A 21,024-nucleotide genomic window follows, 5' to 3' on the forward strand; every position below is an offset into this window, starting at 1 on the left:
CCACCATGAAGGTACACCCTGTTTTCCATGTTTCATTACTCAAGCCAGTGTCTTCCAGCCCCCTGAACACATCTACAACATCGCCGCCTGCACCTCACATTATCGACGGCGATCCTGCATACACAGTCAGGGAGATTCTGGACTCCAGGCCTCGGGGCAGAGGTTTCCAATACTTGGTCGATTGGGAGGGCTACGGGCCAGAGGAGCGACAGTGGGTCCCCCGCTCCTGGATCCTGGATCCGTCTCTGTTGCGTGATTTCCATGCTGCCCATCCGTCTAAACCAGGTGGTCCGCCAGGGGGCGTCCGTTAAGGGGGGGGTACTGTCATGATGCAGGGCTCTCAGTGTTGCTCTTTTCTTTTTTCAGTCTCTGAGTGATTGAGGGGGCGTTTCCCCTGGCGCCGCACCTGCGGTGCATCAACATTAGGCCTTTATAAGGACTCTGACGTCGCCTGGACGACGTCGGATTATTCTCCCAAATCTACAGCCATTGTCTCGTGTACTATGCTATAGTTTAATTTTGCTCTCGTAAGTTTTGCTACGTTATTTTGTGTTGTGACTTTTTGCCTGTTATATTTATTAATTAAGAGCCATTGAGTTACTAGTAGATATTTTCATCTTGCCTTTTGCAAGCACCTTGTGTTTTCTCCCATTTTTTCCATCCTGGCTTGGGCCAGCGCTTTTTGTTATTTCCCCTATTTTTGAACTGTAATAAATCCTGTCAAACTCCTCTGTTGCCCGTGATCTTGGGATCCACCTCTCCAGTTCATACTGGACTCTGACAATTCCATCATTTATCTGGTTTCAAACTAATTTTACCTTTTAAATGATTTAAGCAGTGCTGTTTTATTCATATAATTATTTGAAGCAGGTGTATATTAATTTTAGTCTGATTGGCGCCCCGTTTTATACACCGATGTTCATGTATTATGGCCTATTACTCGATATTTTTTAGAAATGAACTGGTGAGCAATTTAGGTCTGTCACTATCAAATCATGTTAGGATCGATTATCCTATTGGTTATTCTAATAAATAATGGCTTAAATCATCAATTTAATCCATTTGCGTCGAATAATGTTTTCCACAGTTTGACAGTCCAGTCAGCAACACACATTTGTTTAGTTTAGTTTTAGTTTATTCACTTTTTCCTTTCGGACACATTACAGCTTACATCAATCACATCACATCATTTGCAACATTGACATCCGAAAGAAGGGCTGACGAGTAGAAGCCGAAGCTTATTCGAGACCCATCCCCATCGACCCATTACTACAACGCATCAATCATATACATTATTTAGAATAGTCATTAATTTTTATCGTTATCCATCCCATACTATCCCAGACACTGCTCGCTCAGTTCATCTTGAATGTCCGTGTGTAGATTGTGGCTAGTCCCAGTCATTTGGAACTGGTGAGTCGGTCCCCAGACGCCACCAGCAGGCCCACCCCGCCAGGCGAGCAGCCAAGGCAAGCGCAATTCTTCTCTTTCACCAGTAGGGTCTTCGCTGACCTCGGATCAGCTTTCACACGTGTTGTGCTTTCCAGAAGAGTAGATCGGCTTGCATTCTGCCCATTGCGGTTCAAGCGATTCCAGCCTCGATTCTGGTCAGGTAGCACCACTGGTTGCTAGCACGTTGTCGATCTGATGACTCCTGTGCGCTGCCCAGCCTAGCTCACCCAGCAGAGCGGCCCATGCCAGCCGCATTCCAGGAATCAGACCACCAACCCCCATTTTGCGTATTGACAGCAGATTCATTGTAGCCACAATACAGCCTTATCATGTAGCCTTGACTGTTACAACAAATTTCCAACGGAATTCGAGCCAGACAATATTTAGATTCAAACGGGAACAGCAATACATGTTATCAATGCAGGTGTAAAAACAAGAGTTAGCCTTGGCAAAGTCAGCAAGTAATCATATACAACTCCAGCTTTGGGTAATTAGTGATGTTGTTGTTGTTGTGATATTGTGAATTACTGTTGTCTCTCAAGCGCTGCCAATTCCTCAGCTCCTTTCACGATTCGTGTTTTTTGTTTGACCAGAGTTATCTTTAGTTTGAATAAAAATTCGGCAGTCTTTTGTCCACGTGCTTTCGATAAGTCCATTCTTTCTCATTTGTCGTGCCTTTTTGGTGATGTCATTTGCATGCCGATGTTATTTGCATGCCATTGCAAATAACACTTCACTTTTGCTGAAGTGAATGTGAAGTAACATATACTAATTTAAAAGTAAATATTTAAATATTCATTTTTTGTGCAAAAATTTATGGAGTGGGGGGAGGGGGAGGTACATGCACACGCCAGCTGCGAGTGCGCTGACAGCCCACTGCTGTATGGAGTTAGAATCATGCCAAAACCCTGTAAACACAAAAAACGTGATCTACGTACACAAAACCTGTTCTACGTACACAAAACGTGATCTACGTACACAAAACCTGTTCTACGTACACCAGGGGTGGCGAGATCCGGTCCTCGAGGGCCGCAGTCCTGCTGGTTTTGGATATTTCCCTACTTCAACACAGCTGATTCATGATCAGCTCATCAGCAAGCTCTGCAGAAACCTGATAACGAGCCTGTTAATTGGAATCAGCTGCACTTCGAGTAGGGAAATCTGCAAAACCTGCAGGACACCGGCCCTCGAGGACCACAGTTTGCCACCCCTGACGTACACAAAACGTGATCTACGTACACAAAACGTGATCTACGTACACAAAATATGTTCTACGTACACAAAACGTGATCTACGTACACAAAACGTGATCTACGTACACAAAACGTGTGCTCTACGTACACAAAACCTGATCTACGTACACAAAACCTGATCTAGGTACACAAAGACGCATATCTTCAATTACAACAACAACAAAATGTTTTGCGTACGTAAAAAGCAATTCTACAACTCACGTGACTTTTGGCAGTGATATTCTGCCGAGCAGTTTTACGTGCCGAAAACCCATGATCCACACGCGCAAAGCCAGTAAACTTTACAGCAGGGGGCGCTGTTGAATCAGGGGCGTATTGAGAGAGGGTTTGGCCAACTCGTTGAAGAACTACTACGCTGTGATTGGGCAACTGCAGGTCACATGACATGCCTTTTCGTTACCATGGTGTTGGTGCAATTGGCGTTGCGATTGTTGTTATCACTTACATATTGCAATTATGCCGTGTTACTCATCATGGCGTTGTTCACAATTACAACCAGGCAGTGGCGTTATGATGCAGGATTAGATTTAGGGTAAAATAAAGTAAGTAAAATACCACGATTTGATGTAGGTGGGACTGCACACTGCAGCTTTCTACCTCGTCAAATGAGTGTTTTTTTAAAGACTTTAGATTAATGAAGTGTTTGTTTGTGAACGCCATAAACGCCCAAAGTAACACTTTACGTAATTGCAGCGGCATAATAACGACAAGGCTATTTACTGTAAGTTTGCAACAGTTGGTTAAATAAAGCATCTAAAAAATAAAAAAAAGTCACGACAAGGCGTCCATATGCCAACGAATTGGCCAAACCCTCTCTCAACAGCGCTCCCTGCTGTAAAGTTTGCTGGCTTTGTGCGTGTGGATCAAGGGTTTTCAGCACGTAAAACTGCTCGGCAGAATATCACTGCCAAAAGTCACGTGAGTTGTATCCGTAATTGTAGAATTGCTTTTTACGTACGCAAAACATTTTGTTGTTGTTGTAATTGAAGATATGCTTCTTTGTGTACGTAGATCATGTTTTGTGTACGTAGATCACGTTTTTTGTGTATACAGGGTTTTGGCATGATTCTAACTCCATACTGCTGGAACAATGCAAGGAATGTTGTGTTGTGCTGGCCTGTCTGTTGAGCACGTATCCAACTAGCAATGCTAGCGTAACTACATTCTAACTCAGTGTAGTTAAGAAGATATGAAACTAACTCATTACCTTGCGGCTGCACAATGCAATTTATTACTGATTTATTACTAATACCGCAGGTGACAGAGTGTTGTGGCGCTATACGCCGATTCCCCACCGGTCCCAAACCCGGATAAAAATGGGCTGAAACCACCGAATTGCAAAGAAAACAACTTGGTACAGTTATACCTATAACACACAATGAAACACAACAGGTCTTACAAATGCATCAGGCTACTGCCTTACACTTCAGGAGACCGGGGCTACTTGTATCACGGGTAAGTCATCACGTTGCAATTTTCTTCTCCACCAGAGGGTGCAGCGAAAAATTGGAATACTAGTTTTCTTTGTATAAATGGTCAGGGGTTATGTACTGTCTGAGAGAATAGCACATTGTGAGCTGACATGAGTGCCAGTTATATGTTTTGCACAACCCAAAGTAAAAATGTTCAACTTCATATATTTTGAAACAGGCGTCGTACATAGATACATATAAACATATAAATTCTAGCAACAAATCATGTGGACACGTTAGAGGAGCGATTAAGGCATCTTGTCATGCCTCAGTCACTGCTTTGTTTTAAGCTGACTTTAAACTAAAACGTATTAGCCAACATGGTAGTTTGGGGCAAGTTGTCTCAGTCATTTTGGGGTTTGTAGTCACATATGCAAAGATTGGGCCAATGAAATTTGCACCTCTGGCAACCCTGTTTTTGTATGCCAGAATTGTTCTTCTATTCAGATTATGAGTCTGAAGAGTGAGGAAAGTAGTTTGCCAGATTTTGTTTCATCGTTTACAAATTGATTTTCCAGTTGTTGAAACTACAGTATGCCCACATGTCAGGACTGGTTTAAGTTTCTTGATGAACCATCCTTCTATTAACCAAAATGCTTTATTTTTTTCTTTTAATTCAATTTAATCTCAAATTTCCAGTTTAAAAGAAGCAAAACAAGCATTTGAGAATAACTTTAATCTATTTCATAATATTTTATGTTAAAGTTTGCTCAAGGATTGTGGTAAATTCTCTAGATCAATGAAAAACAATATCTCTGGCTTTAAAAACAAACAAAAACGAGAGAACAGGGATTATTTTGTCCTTGATTTATTAGTTGCAAAATCCAATGTGACATGTTACCCTATATAGTGTGACAATTTACCCATTGGTGGGGGCAACATGTCACAAGTTCACTCCCTCTATTTGATGGCTTATAACTCTGCACTGACATGTATGAAAATGACATGAATGCAAAAAATATACCTAAGATTTTGGTCTTTCATCTGGTATACATTTTGTTTATATATTATATGATATATTGATTACAAAATATATATAAAAGTATAAAAAGTGATACAAGTAGCCCCAGTCTCCCTCCTGTAACATGATTGTAACAAAACCATGTGAGAAACTTACTTTGATTTAAAATTAATAAATGTTTTTTTCTTGTTTCAAAACGTTCATAAAACTGGAAAACACACTTGTTTTCATGAATTTATTGAAAAACGTGTTGAACCCACAGGAGGGGATACAATTTTTTTTACGGGGGTAAGTGGCTTCCCATGTTGTTGCGCTCCAGGTGACAACAGACAAGCTGTGTGTGACATTTTTCAACTTTTGTTGAATATGCGGATTTTCACTGCTCCGCACAGTGTCCTCCCACCACTCCAAATGTGTCTGTGCTAAATAGGCTATATGCAATTGCGCCGCCTAAACCAACCGCTCAACCATTAACATTATTATTAGCATAGTTGTTTATTCAAATGTACAAACAATGTGAAAATTAAAACATTTTATAATTTCAGCCCAGTGGGAGGAGTGTCAGTTTTATGTCAATTTGGAATGTTGTGTTTACAAACTGCAATGGAAATGCATTGGACTCTACCTTTAACATACGATGAAAAGAACAAAGTAGTGATTGAGCTTTATTAATATAACTCGTTTTTCACAGATTAGGTTGAATCTATGCCTATAAGTATTGCCTTTCTGTTGGCTTTTTGAAGGAATATCATTCTTGGAAATAAATGCTAATTTACCATTAGCATGTCAATATGATTTTACATTGACTTTAGCATTAGCACTGGCATCTTTCTAAAAAATAAACATTTTGTATTTAACGATACAAAATGTTTCATTCTTTTTATTATGCTTTACAGTCAAGTCCAACTATGGTGTCATTAGACAGCTTCAGGAACATTTAGAAGGGCAGAATCACATACACATCAACTGCTGTTCAAGAATGCAAAATGCATATTAAGTGAAATGAGGATTCTGAGCTACAGAACACTCTGGCAGTTATTCAGGATTCATAGAACCGTAGTATAATTCGTAATGCTCATTCAGATGTCTGGATGTCGTAATATGGTGCCGGCGAAGTTTGGGGTAGAAATTTGGTGTTGACCTATTTTTGTGGTCGACTTGCTCAATCCCCCCCAGCCCAAGAGCAAACAAACAGTTGAAATTGCAACAGCATTTCTTGACAAACGTTACAATAGATAAGGGGAAGATCATCTTCACAGACAGACACAACTTCAGACACGTCAATTGTTGAACTGATACATACTAAATGTTTTGTTCTGTTTAGCTGTCAATTGAGAGCCAGGACGTGTGGGAGGAGTCTATTCAGTGCCTGTCTTTGCTGGTCCAGCTGTATGGAGGAAGTTCTGACTGCCTGTCACCTTCCTGTTTGCGTTCATTCACCCATGTTCTATGCATCAAGTGTGGCAGGACTCACCAAAGTCAACGCACAATACTAAAGATAATCAAACGGCTGGTGAGTATGATGGACACGCACAACACATAAAATTGAAGCATGTGCAACAAAAGCAAATGACCAACATGCCTCCTATTTGTTTGTATTACATGGATAACAACAACACATTTTCTCTCGTTAGTCACAATTATTTTATTTTGCATGTAGGATTTAAGTTTGTTCAACATCATTGGCTACGTCTGCTATGAGCATGTGGATGAATAGAATATTCACTTGTACCATCAAATTCATTTAGCAGGTTCTATTTCCGAGAAATCTTCTTTATGGTCTTGGTGGTGGTCTTTGAGCGCCATTGACGTTGTAGTCAGCGTCTCAGCTGAGCACTTAAACTTTGCAAGTGCAAGGTTACTTCCCCTGATCTCCATTTGTTTCACAGCTTTTTTTGTTCATGGGTTTTTGCCTGACTCCATGCTAACTGTGCTATTAGTTTCCGTCATTAAAGACAGGTGGGAAGATTGGCAGTTCAGACAATGACAGACCAATTGCCTTGGCCAATTTTAACAATTGTTACATCCTCAGACAGCCAGTTTGGTTATTAAGCAAATTTAGGCACATACATGTGTATCTATGCTCTTAAAGAAATTATTGGCAAATACAATCTCAAAATTCATAAATTTTTATGTGCTTTTTGGATGCATCCAAAGCCTACGACAGTGTAAATCACGGGAAGCGGTTCATGAAATTGACACAGAGGGGTGTGCCAAATTATATTGTTCGAATTTTAACTGTATTGGTATGCTCAGCAAACGATGAGAATTAAATGAGGGAACGGTGTGACCTTACCATTACGTGCTACAAATGGGGTTATACAAGGGGGAGTATTATCCCCAGTTCTTTTTAACCAATATTTGAATGAGCTGACAATAAGGTTGAAGGCATGCAATACTGTGGCTGTTAGAGTGGTGATTTGCTGCTAAATCATTTGATGTATGCAGATGATTTGGTGGTTTTCAGCCCGAGTACTGCTCGGTTGCAACAATTGCTTAACACCTGTGCAAGCTATGGCTTGGAGCAAGACATCAAGTACAATGCAGCTAAAAGTATGGTTCTGAAATGTAGAACAAGGGAGGACAAAAGTATGACATCTCCTTCTTTTTATCTGTCTAATATTGCGCTTCACGTGACAAGCAAACCAAAGTATTTGGGACGTATATTAACAGAAGATCTGTCTGATGACGACGACATGAATAGGCAATGTAGGACATTATATGACCAGCAACCAATGAAAAGGAAGTGATAAACATTGTCCATAAGTGCCAAAGTAAAACATCAACTGACTGTCATGATATTAATATGTTTTTGGTTAAAAGGGTCATTCTAAATATTGTAAAACCATTAACTTACATTTTTAACCTATCATTTGAATCTGGTTGTTTCCCGAATAAAGATGAAAATCGCCAAAGTAATACCTCTGTATAAAAATGATTGCAAGCACCGTTTTACTAATTACAGACCAATTTCTCTATTGCCTCAGTTTTCAAAAACTCTCGACTTGAAAACTTCTTCGAGAAGTATAAAATAATAAATGAAGGACAATATGGTTTTAGAACTGGAAGAACTACCTCCATGGCAATAATTGATGCAATAGAAGAAATTACAAATGCTCTGGAAGAGAAAAAATATGCAGTTGGTATCTTTGTTGCTTTTAAAAAAGCATTTGATACAATAGATCATACAATCTTGATCAATAAACTGGGACAATATGGCATACGTGGTATTGCTGGAGACTGGATAAAAAGTTACTTAACAGGAAGAGTACAATACGTCAAAATGGGCCAATATATATCAGAAGAACTTGACATTGTTTGTGGTGTTCCCCAGAGCTCCGTATTGGGGCCAAAGCTTTTCAATGTATACATAAATCACATCTTTAATGTATCACAGTCACTAAAGCCAATGCTATTTGCAGATGATACAAATATATTTTATAGTAGTAATACTTATAATGAGTTGGTAAATGTTGTTAACACAGAGTTAAAATCCATCAAAATGTGGATGGACATAAATAAATGATCTCTAAATTTACATAAAACAAAAGTTATGACGTTTGGTAATGTTAAGAATAATTATGATTTGCATATAGTTAATTTGCATATAGTTATTGACGGTGTTCAGATTGAAAATGTAAACGAGATAAAATTTTTAGGAGTGATAATCGATAAGAAGTTGACATGGAAGTCCCACGTCAGACATATAAAAACAAAAATCTCTAAATGCCTCTCAATTATTAATAAAGTGAAATATTGCTTGGATGAAAATGCACTTCGTATACTTTATTGCACGTTGATACAACCATAATTCAACTACTGTGTCGAAGTGTGGGGGAACACTTATCAATGTACAATTAATCCACTAGTAATCTTACAGAAACGGGCTATGCGAATTATTCATAAAGTTGTTGTTTTTTTATCATACTCATGGTCTGTTTATCCAATCAAAGTTGTTTAAATTATATGACCTTATAAAGTATAATACTTTAATAATTTTATAGAAAGCATTTTAGGAATTACTACCTGATAATTTGCAATATATATTTACAAAAAAAGAGAATGTCTATCACAACTTGAGAGGATATGGAGATTTTATATTACCTAAATTTAGAACTGTTCGTAAAAGTTTTTGTGTGTCTGTGCGTGGGGTCAAACTTTGGAACAACTTAGAGGTACAACACAAGCAATGCCAAAACATTCACAGATTCAAACTGTCTTACAAACATATGGTTTGGTCTCAGTATTTGGAGAGTGCATCTTAAACCAGCATCAATCTTTCAACTTATTGTGATAAGAGTATACTTGCTGCCTTCTTATTTTATATACCATCTATCGCCACTGTTGGTATGCTTGTGTCTTTGAATTATTGATATGTGCCATTTGTGGACTTGTTTTGTTTCTAGTTTGTCTCTTACCCAAGCTGATATTGTTATTTTTTATTACCATTGCTGGTATGAACTGTTGATGTCATGTTAGTTAATTAACACACTGTTTGTAAACACACAGTTTTTTAGTATTATGACAACCGCTGTTGGTTAGTGCAAGTTTGTAGGAAAGTAGCTAAATTTGTTTTTGATACTAATGATATTGGGTGTGGGACTTAATAAGTTTTTCTTCCTCCCACTCCTTTTCAGGCTAGGTTTAGAAAAATTTGTCTAGAAAAATTGATATATTGTTAATGTTGATTATTGCCTGAAATAAATGAACAAATGAATGAATGAATATGCTCTAACACTCTGGAAGACAGGTTTGGTTCCTGTACGGACGAGGTGAAGATTGCATTGTTTAACTTTAAATCATACTGCACACCGCTTTACACAGCTCACCTTTGGTCCAACTACAAGAAAGGAAGTTTGCAATGGCTGCAGGTGGAGTGCAGTGCTATACGGTATCAGTCTAGGATGTGGAAACATTGGTCTGACTGTATAACCGTCCCCTGTTTTGATTGTTTTGATTGTGTGTGTCTCTGTTATATGTTTGTTTATATTAGACCAAGAGTCCGGAATAAAGTTGAATTGAATTGAATTTTAGTCAGGGGTGAAAGTGGGCCGGAACGGTCCGGTACCATGTATTGGTAAACGATTCGGGACCGGAACGATCTGGTACGGTGCTTTGGTCCCGGAAAAATGATGGCAACTGTCAAAACCCCATGTCAAATAACCTGCCAGGCTGTCACACGCGCATCTCCAAGAAGAAAACAATCTACTACTAATAAAATGCTTTTCAATTGTACCAGTGTGCCTGTGTAGCGTAATACATTTCTACCAATATTTATCCATCCATACATCCATTTTCTTAACCGCTTACTCTTCACAAGGGTCACGAGGGTGCTGGAGCCTATCCCAGCTAGCTTCGGGCAGTAGGCGGGGTACACCCTGAACTGGTTGCCAGCCAATTGCAAGGCACGCAGAGACGAACAACCACTCACACTCACAAGCACACCTAGGGACAATTCGGAGTGCCCAATTAACCTGCCATGCATGCCTTTGGAATGTGGGAGGAGACCGGAGTCTGATATTTATTATTTAATTATTTATTCCACGGCGTTCTGTTCACCAGCTCCATCTCAGTGTATCTGAAGAGTCACATTGATTTGCTCATGCGTGCGCAGCAAACAACCCTGGACCAGTTGTCCATTCAATTGGCTGACAGACAGACACGTGATCAGCATGGATAGTTAGCGCTGATTGGTTCAAATGCACGTGTTCTGCAACAAGAACAACAACAAAAGAAAACAAACGCGAGGTAATGAACAACTTGTTTGTTTCATGCAATAAAAAATAGGACAATGCAACAGATCAGAAAGGAGAGTTGAAGAGGCTGATGAAGACGCTGATGCAAATAAAGTTTGTAGACAAAGTTTTATTTAAAAAAGTCATCCATTTTAATGTGCCTTTTATGTTCTCAATTCATGTTCTAAAGTAGTTAAAATTGAGGTTTTGCATGTAAATGTGAGGGAATGAGGCAAAAATAATATGAGAAGATAGAGGTTGAGGTTACTGGTGATTTTGGTAACTTATTTTGCACATTATTAAAGGGATCGTTGATCGTTGAACATGAATCTCAATTTCATCCTCACCTCCCGTGTGTGCGATCAGCACTGACTGACCCCTGACAGCGTTCTGTGACACCAGTTCTGGTCCGGCGTTGGACGAGAGGAAAATAGTCCAGCAAGCTGGCTGGGGTCTCGGAAATAAAGCGTTTTTCTTCTAAAAACTATTTGTTTTCAAAAGCGTGATACATTTCCATCACAATACTCTTTCCTGAATAAAGTCAGACGCCATTACCGCCAGCCACTACTTTTCTGTTTGTTCGTATCACTGCGCGGCGCCCTGTAGAGCGCTAACCGGCGCACTGCAGCCAGCTAGCTGATACTTCCGCCGAAAAGGCAAACAACTTCAGGCGGAAGTATCAGCACTCAGCTGAATGCAAGCATATATATATATATATATGTATGTATCTATGTATGTATGTATGTATATATATATAATATATATATAAATATATATATATATATATATATATATATATATATATATATATATATATATATATATAAGCGTTCATAGCGACGTCGCTTTTTGATCCTTCGATGTCGGCTCTTCCTATCAATGTGAAGCAGAATTCACCAAGCGTTGGATTGTTCACCCACTAATAGGGAACGTGAGCTGGGTTTAGACCGTCGTGAGACAGGTTAGTTTTACCCTACTGATGATGTGTTGCCGCGATAGTAATGCTATAGTATATATATATATATATATATATATATATATATATATATATATATATATATATATATATATATATATATATATATATATATATTGTAACAACTATGGCCTATGGCCCAGGCCACCCTCTAATTTTTTTTTAAAGTTTGCTTCTTCTAAAGCAAATTCTCTGCAGTTGCATAAATATTCCACTGCCCAGACAGGATCTAAGCTTGGTTAGCTCTGCAGGTGGTCACCCAACCACCAACAAAGCTCTTTTGAAGCCGCTGACCAGGAGACAAAGGGATTTATGCGTCTGCCGAAGGAGTCTATTCGGGCCCCGACTTCCCGGAGCCCGAGAAACGCCTTCAATGAATTGGAATATACAAACGACTGATCAAAGGAATGTTTATGAAGTTTCTTATCAACCAGGGGGGACTCTCTGGCCTCACCCTTCCAGGGGGGCACTCCTGGAACGTCTAGATGGAGCAACAGCACCGTCAAGTGGTGAAACTTGGAACTATCCTTAGTGACAATTCATACAAGCAACCGCATTTTTATACATTTATACCATGATAATTCTTGACAGATAACTGAACTACGTATGATTCATGTTATATCTTTGTGTGTATGAACGTCCTATTTCATTTGTACTCCATAAGGAATGAAAGGTAATCAATATCTTTCAGTTCAGTCAGATTAGGCTCAAGTAGAAATTACCTCACAAGTTGGTTTATGATGCATTAATTACGATGTGTTAAACGGGTTGTGTGGGGAAACTGATTTGCCAGACTGACCAAATTTAATGCCAAATTATTAATCCCTTTAATAATTTTTTTTTTAAGTCTGCGCGAGCAAACAGAAAGGGTGTGCCACCCCCTACTGAAGCCCCGCCCACAGACTTTAAAAAGACGAGAGGATCTCTCTCTCTCTCTCTCTTCCGATGCCTCTTCCTGATCACTCTTTACCTGCAAGTTTCCCAGCCTGCTCCAGCTCTTTGTTCCAAGAAACTTGCCAACCACGTGGCCTTTTTTTCTGGCAGCAACCGTTGCCGAGAGCAGACCCTCGCTCCACGCCACGCCAAAGCAGGTGCAAACTACAACGCTGACCCCAAAGACTCTTTTACTCCTTTTTTTCCTTGCTTTTTTTTTTACCATCGGTGATTGCCCGCCAGCGGTGAGCTCAGCGGCCCCGGGGTACACTTGCTACGTACCGCCGGACTCAAGGTTGTTGCACCTAAGCCGCCCAGCACCTCACCTGCTATTCGGTGGCGCCCCGCCGCGGTGCTCGCTCACCTCCAACGGCTGGCCTTCCCCGTACGCAAGCGCATAGCGGACCGAGCTCCAACACCTGGAGTCGGACAGCTGTCCGGCAGAACTAACCTTGCCGGAGAATCAACCTCGCAGAGTCGCCGACCAATCAAGGGACGAGCCGCGCAAATACGTCAGCCCCCGAGCGGCTTCCTTGCTCACCTGTGGAATAGCCCCTTTTTTTGATTTTCTTGCCTTTTTCAATGAACATTGACTATTTTTCCCCCTTTCAAAAGACCGCCCGTTTCTGTTCGCTTCGACGCAACACCTATTCTCGTAAGTCCACGTTCCCCAAATCGGTACCACTGTGTGCAACTTACGTTTGAAACATATCACAGATCTGGCAGGTCAAATTTCTCTTTTCCCTGTTTCCTTATTCATTCGCATTCCTTCCTTATTTTCATTAGCTTTATTTTATTTCTTTTCTTCTGACGGTAGAATAGTTAGATAGGCAGTGTTTTGATTCTGTAGTGTAGCAATCGTGAATAAATGCATGTTTTATTAACTCTATTCCGCCTAAGTCATCTGTGTTTCCGAGTGGATTATTATTCTTTTGTTAGTACAACGAACCACTGAATATCGAGTGTGGCGACTTTAGATTATAAATGACTGATGAAAGAAGGATTTTGGTCGTTGTTTGCTCCTGTTAACCCAAGCAAAGCCAACGTGGTGCCCCTAGAGGTTATCGAGGTAAATACAATTTACCTCTGTAACATCCAGATTATTAATTCGTCCAAAAGACGACCCAATTATCGCTACTATATATATATATATATATATATATATATATATATATATATATATATATATATATATATATATATATATATATATATATATATATATAACTTCATTTAAACAAGAAATATCACAAGGAGCAACAATAAAATAACGAAACTTTGGATGATGCCTCAGAAGATGAACTGTTAGCTCAATGTGATATTCAAAGTTGAGGCTGATTTAATCTGTTGAGATGTCAAATTTCCTAAACTTTTAAAGGGTTAAAATCTCGGATGATAGTCTTACCTGCGATTGGAATTGACTTTCTAATTATATTGTAACAGTTCCTGAAAATTTGGGTTTGATTTACTTTTCCTAAGGTACTGGTTGTTATGGACATTTAAATGTTTCAAGGACCAAAACTTTAAACTCCTTTTTCTCAAAAAATTTCAACCTCCCAACATTAAAATTGATTTAACTTTGTCAATTTTTAAGGTACACCCATGTATTATATATCATTTCAAAAGGAATTAAGTTTAGAATTTGAATATATGAATATTTCGACTTAGAATTTATTTATTTTTTTTATTTTTTTTCCTTTGGACAAATGAGACCCTTTTGCCAGATACATATATTGTGGAAATGACGTCTATTTGCATAATGGCGTCTGTGTGTCATGCTGACAAAACGGAGTATTTCGAGTACAATGGCCACACATACACGAGTAACTCTGTCCTCCACAAATGTAAGCAGGTTGTCTCGAACGTTTCAGAAACCGGAATCCTGACCTTAACCCAAATATACACTGCATAAACGTAGTCAATGTAGCACTAGGGATTGCTTTTGTTTCTTACCTGGACGTTTAAAAGTTAAACAGTGTGGTGAATGTGCTTGCCGTGTCGAGGCAGTGGTTAAATAAAAGTTGCTTGTGAATGCTCCAGTTTGTTTGTGCGTCTAAGTCATTTGGAGACATAGCAAACTGAAGCAGACAGGAGGATTCACTCCGCTCATTCAACTTTAGATAAATGCACCCATGTGATGAGACCAGTGCACAGAGTGAACCCTCTTGTCATCCAGTCTGGAGGCAAGAGAAGAGAAAATGAAGCATGCATGTGTTGGACATCGCAGTATATCAAGGCCGGGAGAGTTAAGGTTGCAGGCTGTTTTGCCTCTGTTGTCAAATCCAGCTTTTATCATCTTAGGCAGCTGGCTAAGGTAAAAAATCTCCTATCTCAGCAGCACTTGGAAATGGTAATCCATGCCTTTGTTACATCTCGGCTGGATTACTGTAATGCACTTTATTTTGGAATCAGCCAGTCCTCCCTGCAGGGTCTTCAGCTTGTCCAAAATGCTGCTGCTCGTCTCCTTACTGGTGCCCGTAAGAGGGAGCACATAACCCCTATTCTGGCCTTTCTTCACTGGCTGCACGTGAAATTTAGAGTCCACTTTAAGATTCTTCTATTTGTTTCTCTCAATGGTCTTACCCCACTTTATCTCGCCGAGCTCTTGCACCCTTATTCACCTGCCCGGTGCCTCAGGTCAGCAGGCCAGACACAATTGGAGTTACCGAGGGCTAAGCGGAGGCTAAGAGGAAATGGAGCCTTTGCTGTTGCCGGTCCCTCCCTTTGGAACAACCTTCCGCTAAATATTCGGCAATCCCCCTCTTTATCACGTCTTAAAACACATCTGTTTTCTTTGGCATTTGGCGCACCATGAGACTTGTTCCTGGTGTTTTGTGGTGTGTATAAATTTGATGTTTAGTCTACTTATTTAGGCATTTATTTATGTATTTATTCACTCGCCTGCTTAATTTACTGATGTAAAATGTATTTACTTGGAAAAAAATTGTATACGCACTTCAAAATGTTTGCTTTGTTCTTGTTTTGTTACCTTATTTTTACTGAACAACCGATATTTATGTTTATGTACAGCACTTTGTGTACAGCAATCCCTGTTCTTAAAGCGCTTTATAAATAAAGTTGAGTTGAGTTGAGTTGAGTGTTAAATGTTTTTAGTTCATGCTACGGGCTGAAAGAACTAGATGATGGGCCACAAATGGCCCACGGGTCATAGTTTGAACACCACTGCTCTAAGTTGTCTATGGTGTGAATGGAATGTGAGTGTCCTTGTTTGTTTGCGTGTATGTGTCTTGGATCTCATTAAATTATGCAGGTGGTCATAATGTTGTGCCAGACTTGCAAAGTGGCCATAACAATGACACAGACCTCTCCAAAATGAATCAGAGGCAAAAGTTCTACAGAGCAGTTTTAATTATCAATTACAAGTTTTGGACAAAAAAGGAAAAATTGACGCATTCCGTTTGGACCAAAGGCTGTGTTTTCTCTAATCTGATTATCAATCAGTTGGTGGACAATAGACATTCATTATCCACAACATATGCATGCGCACTGAATTAGTCCCAGTGACTCACATACATTGACATCCTCTGTCCAACACACACCTGCACACTCACAGAAATGCTTGCCCTTCAACAAAGGCTTTTTAATTATCTTTCATTGATTTCAGGCCTCTGTTAATCTAAATCAAAGATCCCGCTAATGGTTGCAAAAAAAGGGTGGGGGAGTGTGGCGGTAGTTAGTTGGGGGGGTGAATCATGTCTGAATTACTGCAATTTCCATCTCAGCCTTTTTTTTTTAGTCACAACTTGGAAAGGCGTGAAGAGAATACTAATTAAAGGAAAAGGTTGATGTAGAAACAAGCATTTAATTGGACTCAAAAAATAGTTTAGTTAATTTTTCATTCCCTCCATCTTAACTCATTCACTCCCAACCATTTTCACAGAAGCAGTCCCGTTCGCTCCCGGCTGTTTTACTGGATTTTGACTGATTTTGCAAGGCCCACAGAATATTGTGTTCTAATGCTATAAAAGCATAGAACCTAGGAAAAAAAAAGATTAAAGTCTCTTCTTTCATCAGGAAAAAAAAGTATGTTGCTATCTGTTTCCGTTTTGCAGCGATTAGCATTAGAAGAGAGCTAAGTTTAATCAGTTTTCACAAATCTATTTAAAATTGTAAGTAATTGAGCTTTTTTTCTACATGGCCCTGGTTGATCTCCTTTGCTCTGCCGCCACCTGCTGGCCGTTTGTGTAATAACTACCATTTCTGCAACCGTTCTTTGCAGTTGAGAGAGGCTGCATCAAAGCCTTCTGTATGCTCTAGCATAAAATAAATAAATAAAAACGTATAAATACGTCTTTGGGACACTTAGAACATTAAAAAAACAAAAAAAACGTGTTTATACGTTGTTGGGAGTAAATGAGTTAAATTGAATGTTCCGTTACTGCTGTCTTGTCATTTAGGTGACATTATATGATACGTCTACACAGAGACTATATGACACTTCTTACCTGTATATTGCTGACCTCGGGGCAAAACCATGTGCCTCCAAAATTGTCTTTTTTCAGCAGACCCCAAAAACAACCAGTTTGTTTCCCCATTAACATTGCATCATCAAAGACAGAAAGCCATTTTAAACACTTTAGATTTTTGGATTATTTGTAAAATTAATTAATTAATTAATTAATTAATTAATTAATTAATTAATTAATTAATTAATTAATTAATTAATTAATAGTAATAATAATAATAATAATAATAACAACACCCACACATGGACTGAGTATAAGCTTTGTGAAAAAATATGCAATTTTCTAAATTGTGACTTAGGAGGTTTCGGCCAGAGATGTGCATTACTTGATATAAAATACTGTACTGTGTTTTCATTATTGCTTGCTCATATGCTATGAAAATACATCATAATGTTGTTTTCATTATGTGTGAAAATATTGAAGCTATGAAGCTTTTTATGTGTATGTATGCAAGTCACCAACATGTGTGCATGTGTAATTCCATTAACTGAACTGCTCAGTTGTACAGTTTTAAAATCATGTAAATTATCTTTGTGAAACAAATAAAAACTAATATGCAAATGTCATATATGGCGCTTTTCCACCGTACCGGTTCCACACCGAAGCGGCAATTTTTGTCCCCGGATGTTAGTGACTTTTTCGGGGCCGAGACATTCCGTTGTAACCACTGTTTAGAACCCTTTCGGCAGCAGTTCTGCAGTGTCGGTCGTCGGGGGACTAGTGGGGCCGTGACGTCACCTGTCGTCTGATTAGCCGACAGCAACGTCGCTGCCGCAGCAAGCAACGCTGTGGCACACGCCCATTTCCCTTGTTTTAAGCGAGAAAGGCAGAAGGGCCCGCCGGTCTTCGCCAAAGTCATAAAAATACATTATATACAATAAATCTAACTATTTTTATAACTATATAACTATTAGGGCTGGGTATTGCCGCCAACCTCACGATACGATACGTATCACGATACAGTGGTCACGATACGATACGTATCGCGATACAGTTGATCTTCAAGGCAATACGTATCACGATATTTTACATTAATTTACTTACATTTTATAATAACAGTCCTATGTATACCTAAAGGATATGTTTATTATGCTGGATGACAAAAAATGTTTTTGTTAGTCGCGCTTTTCTGGTTTACCACCAAGCGGCATGCCTGGTCTAAATCTACGCACTGCAGACCTGTTGATATTCTTCCTGTGCTTTATTTTTTCTTAGCAAAACACAGTGTCCAATCAATGGTGAGCTATTTTTTGCATTAATTGAAGGCAATTAACTTCAAAGACACTGCTGGTTTTTATTTTTTAGGTACAATGCAAGCTGCAAAGGCAAACGTTAACTGCCTATTTAAATTTAACGAGCAATATCGATTCTGATGCCTGCGTATCGATACGTGAATTGTAATGAGGCCCACAACGATATATTGCCGTATCGATTTTTTGAGCACACCCCTAATAACTATATTTATAATTTAAAAGGTACATGTGGATAGATTTGTAATGTTTGTGGTTTTAAAAAAATCATCGCGAGGCTGCCGTGTGTTCCAATTCACTTGAATGAGAGCTCCAGCGGCAGAAATAGCTGTCTTCGCGAGCCGGTTCAATGGTTCAATGTTGGCGTGACTTGCCACTCGGGAAATGTTATCTCAGATCCGCACGCAATCCGGGAGTGCAAGCTTGGCGTGGACGGTTCAAATGTTGCCGCCCACTTCTCGCCGTGCGCCAGTTGTAATGGAAAACTGGCGGTTGCGGTCTGGTGTGGTTGCGTGAGGTGTGGTGTGGTGTGGTACCCGGGTGCCATGTGGGCACGATGGAAAAGCGGCAATAATGTACCAAACCTTGCTTCATAACGTTCTCACTACCGTCCAAGATATAACCTCCGCAAAAGTCCCATGTGCACCATTAATACAGTACAGTGGAATCCTCCATACTTGCAATTTGGCACCCATGGGTTTCCATATCTGATTTTTTTTTTCTTTTTCTATTTTTGTTTGTTGTGTTTTTACCATTTTCCTCATGTTTGTGGATCTTACTGCAGGTTCTTTTCAATGGGCATCAATTACGCAACAGCAAGGTCGTCGTAAGATGAATAAGATGAATATGAGACAAATGTTGAGAATTCCAACTGTTATTTCATGGTATTTATATCTGAATGTGTTAAACAACTCAGAACAGAGCGCCAATTGTTTGAACCCAAGCACTTTTCAGCTGAGCTTTAGTATTTGGTGGCATAATACTTACTTGCAATTACTGCAATCAGCTTGTGACACATTGACTTCATCATAATGTTGTATTGTCCATTTGAAATACCGTAATTTCCGGACTATAAGCCACATTAGCTAAATTTGGGGAATACACCAGATTGGTCCATGTATAAGGCGCACCCGACTAAGCCGCTTGTGTTTTATTGTTACCGCACAGGTATATAAAGGTTCCTGCTACCACAGAGGGGATTGTTGGGACAGAAATGACTGAGAACACAAATTATCACATTTATTAACATTCTGAACAGCATTCATAAGGTGGACAAATAATACAGAGCACGTCCTGCAGTCACAGTAGTAGTACAGTATAACAACAGAACAAAATTTACAGCGCTTGTTGAGGCAATAACATCAAATGGCTAAATGAAATCCGTTTGTAAAAGTGCCTGCCAATAACACGGCAGTAAATGTGCATTAATAACGGCTGTACAAAAATACATTACTGTATCAAAAATAACCAGCCTACTATAGCAGAAAGGTCCGTCTTTATCGGTAATTCTCGTGCCATCGTCCTCCTCCTGCGTACTACGTAAAACCATTGAAGTCCTCTTCCTCAGTGTCGGAACCGAACGGGCCCAGAATTGCCTCATCAGCCACTCTCTCATCTTTGTTGTCGCACTCAAAACCAAAAACCTCCTCTTCCTCTTTGTCAGTGTCAGAATCGAACAGATTGATTGCCTTTAACTTAAATGCAGCATCTTATGCACGCCTCCATTTTTTTTCCATAATGAGGGTGCAAACTGGTACTCTTGGTACTCTGTAGTCTTATAAGACTACATGGAGCAAAAAAAAAAAAAAAAAGTCGAGTATTCCGTCTGACTATTGAACCTTCGATTGAAAGAATTGTCTCTCACCAGGAAACTAATCCAATGGTTATTTTTCAATCTTTCTTCAGGTGCAGAATACAGAAGCATCTGATTGGTTACAGTGTTGTGAAGGGGAGGAGCTGGTGAATCAGCTGCAGTATATTAGCTCATCCAACAGGTTGGTGATCATGGTTTTTACCTTTTGACTTCTTTAGGATGGGGCAGCATTGTACTCAACAAAATAAATTCTGGTGAGCCTTCACACATTAATGATGTCATTCTATAAAAATACACGGATTATTTTAAACCCAGGCCAAAAAAAAAAAATAAATACAGGGGATCTTTGACTTAAGGGTTTTGCTGCAACAGTTCAAAATGGATTTGTGTATGTCAGTCAGAACACACCCTTGATTGACTAGATCACAAAATTCAAAACATTAGTTGAAGTCATAATTACTGAAAAGCCACAAATAATTTAGGCCAGGAGCAATAAAGTAATGTTTAACCAATTCTGTGAGCTGCTTGCATGTCTGTCAAATCTCATCAGATCGGTTACAATTTATTCTTTTAGTGAAGGATTTTATTTTATCTTCTTAAATCCTGAAAACGTGTGGATGTGAATGAATTTTTTTTTGCTGCTGCTGCACTGGAATCATCGTGTTCTGTTGTGTTTTTATGATACTACTTGT

General features: G+C 39.3%; 1 protein-coding gene across 1 annotated transcript in view; it reads left to right on the forward strand.

Annotated features, from left to right (window-relative positions):
• The window catches only part of ulk4 (unc-51 like kinase 4), a 150,359-nt gene that overhangs the window by 124,038 nt on the left and 5,297 nt on the right, over positions 1–21,024 (forward strand). The window contains exons 35-36 of the mRNA XM_077528300.1: positions 6,463–6,651; positions 20,425–20,513. Coding sequence (XP_077384426.1) covers positions 6,463–6,651; positions 20,425–20,513 — 278 coding nt within the window. The remainder of the gene's footprint in view (positions 1–6,462; positions 6,652–20,424; positions 20,514–21,024) is intronic.

This window comes from Festucalex cinctus, chromosome 7 (assembly GCF_051991245.1).
Source record: "Festucalex cinctus isolate MCC-2025b chromosome 7, RoL_Fcin_1.0, whole genome shotgun sequence".
NCBI classification, from domain to species: domain Eukaryota; kingdom Metazoa; phylum Chordata; class Actinopteri; order Syngnathiformes; family Syngnathidae; genus Festucalex; species Festucalex cinctus.